Genomic DNA, 2,112 nt, shown 5'->3' with positions numbered 1-2,112 from the left:
TCAATCGGACATACCAATGTTGAGAAATGCTCCACTTCCTTTTTTGATGCATATCCACAGGAAGTCCTAATTTTATAACATGCTTATTTTTTTAAATATCAAAAGTCTTTAAATTACTTTTTTGCCAGGACGGTCTCCAAATGTTACGTGTAAAGTTTCGTGCAAATTGGACAAAGCGCATAGGAGGAACACAAAAACATAGTTTATATCTAAGTTACACCAGGCCTGACCACTTTTCCAAATAAAATTGAAATATCATATATGTTCAGGGGGTCAAAAACGCAGTCAAAGTTCTGAAATATAATAATCATAGCAGAAACAATGGGGACCTCCAGCAGGTCGCTGGCTTGGTCCCTAATAATAATAATAAACTTTTGATTTACAGGGTAAAACAACAAACAAACATCAGGATTTCAAATACTAAGAAACATGGGACCATAAGTAAAAATATATAGAATAAGCAATAAACACTGTAAAACAATAAAGATAAAACAATAAAAAACAATAAAAGTATGGTGAATAAAATGTTAGAAAAAGGATCACAGGATGGTAAAACTATAAAAAACAGTGATAGAATTAGCCATCCTGATCTCCTCTAGAGGCTGTTCCACAGCTTGGGGGCCCTGATGGCAAATGCTCTGTCACCTTTGTTTTTTTTATCTAGTTTTGGGAACCACCAGGAGGGCAACATTTGAGGACCTCTGGGCCCTTTAAGGCACATGGGGAGTTAAAAGGTCCCAGATATAGTTTGGGGCAACCCATTCCAGGCTTTAAAAGTGATAATTGAAATTTTTAAGTTCAATTTGTAGGGTTTTGCAAAATCAACCAATATTAGGGCTGTTGACTGGCAACAGGGTTGCAGCTCCAGCTGTATAATGGCTCCCACAATAAAGCATTCTTTTTGTATTGACTGAAATGATTGTAGCTGAAGTTTGAGCTTTCAGCTAAAAGGTCTGAACGTGATTTTATATAGGTTCATAGGTTGGTTAGTTAGTTAGGACTTTTTTTAAAACTTACTGCTAGAATGAACACTATAGACTCCTGATTAAAAAAAGTAGATTTAGCATGATGATAGTGTTTAATGGATTGTTTCTGGTTTCTATCGGGAAACTAAGGCTAACAAAAACTGAGGTGGCTAAGGCTAAACTAAGTTGTTGTTGCTGAAAAACAACTTCTCCACTAGAATAATCAAATTATTTCCCTGAATTACGAATAGGCCTAGCCGTTTTCATACTGGATGGTTGCATCACTGTTTATGGATCAGGATGGATGTGGCTGAGTGATCACATAGCCATGTGGCTCTGGTTGGCTGACTGCTTTTTGATCACTGAGCCTGTGTTCTCTTTTCAGTCTGTATCTGCTTCGTGTACCTCTGACAGTGCAGAGATCTGTGACTGTTGGAGGCTCTCTGTGTTCCCAGGACTGATAAAAAATTAACCGTGTTATGCCGATTTTCTTTGTTGGTGCTGGCTCAGCCATCCCACAAGTGGAGGGTCATTGATGAGCTGCAGTGTGTTTGATGGTAATTGGAACGGTGTTGGCCTTGGGCAGTTCTTTGGTCAAGTGTAAGCAAAATGTTAAGAAATAGATAAGATAAGATAAAATCCTCATTTAGGCCTCTTCTCAGCTTCTCAACTCAAATGACAGCTTTGCAAGTTGTAGTAGTTAAGTAGTTGATGTAAGGCCGCGTTCACACTGCTGGCACAAAAGGCCAGATTATTGTTTGGCCTGTTCACATTACTGTTTAATGTAGCCCCTATCAGATTCTAGTATGAACAGGTCACAGTCCACCATGACGAATACTGATCTAGAGTCACATAAAAGTCATACGACTGTTCACACTGTCCTGATGACCTCAGTCTGAACAATCCTTAAAAACAAGGCTTTGCAACCCCCAGTGAAGCTTTACAATCCTGACTGGAGTGTCGATAACCACCTATGGCTGTCCACTATTATTGAGCAAGTGCTGTCCTATATAGTCAAGAAAAAAACTCCTGGAAAACGTTTTTTTTAAAAAGAGTGGGAACCCTGGTACTGCCTAAAACACTGGTTCTCAAACTATGGTACAACTGCATTTTGTATTTACTCAAGTTATCTTTGTCTAATATTAAA

The 2,112-nt window shown here is 38.4% G+C and overlaps 1 protein-coding gene across 1 annotated transcript in view; it reads left to right on the top strand.

Moving 5' to 3' along the window:
• The window catches only part of LOC118334019 (gamma-aminobutyric acid type B receptor subunit 1-like), a 2,480-nt gene extending 1,104 nt beyond the window's left edge, over positions 1 to 1,376 (top strand). The window contains exon 3 of the mRNA XM_035669833.1: positions 1,351 to 1,376. Coding sequence (XP_035525726.1) covers positions 1,351 to 1,376 — 26 coding nt within the window. The remainder of the gene's footprint in view (positions 1 to 1,350) is intronic.
• Positions 1,377 to 2,112: the final 736 nt, after the last annotated feature.

Source organism: Morone saxatilis, unplaced genomic scaffold (assembly GCF_004916995.1).
Source record: "Morone saxatilis isolate NCDOM2014 unplaced genomic scaffold, NCSU_SB_2.0 Contig22, whole genome shotgun sequence".
Classification (NCBI taxonomy): Eukaryota; Metazoa; Chordata; class Actinopteri; family Moronidae; genus Morone; species Morone saxatilis.
This window is presented reverse-complemented; position numbering and strand designations above follow the sequence as displayed.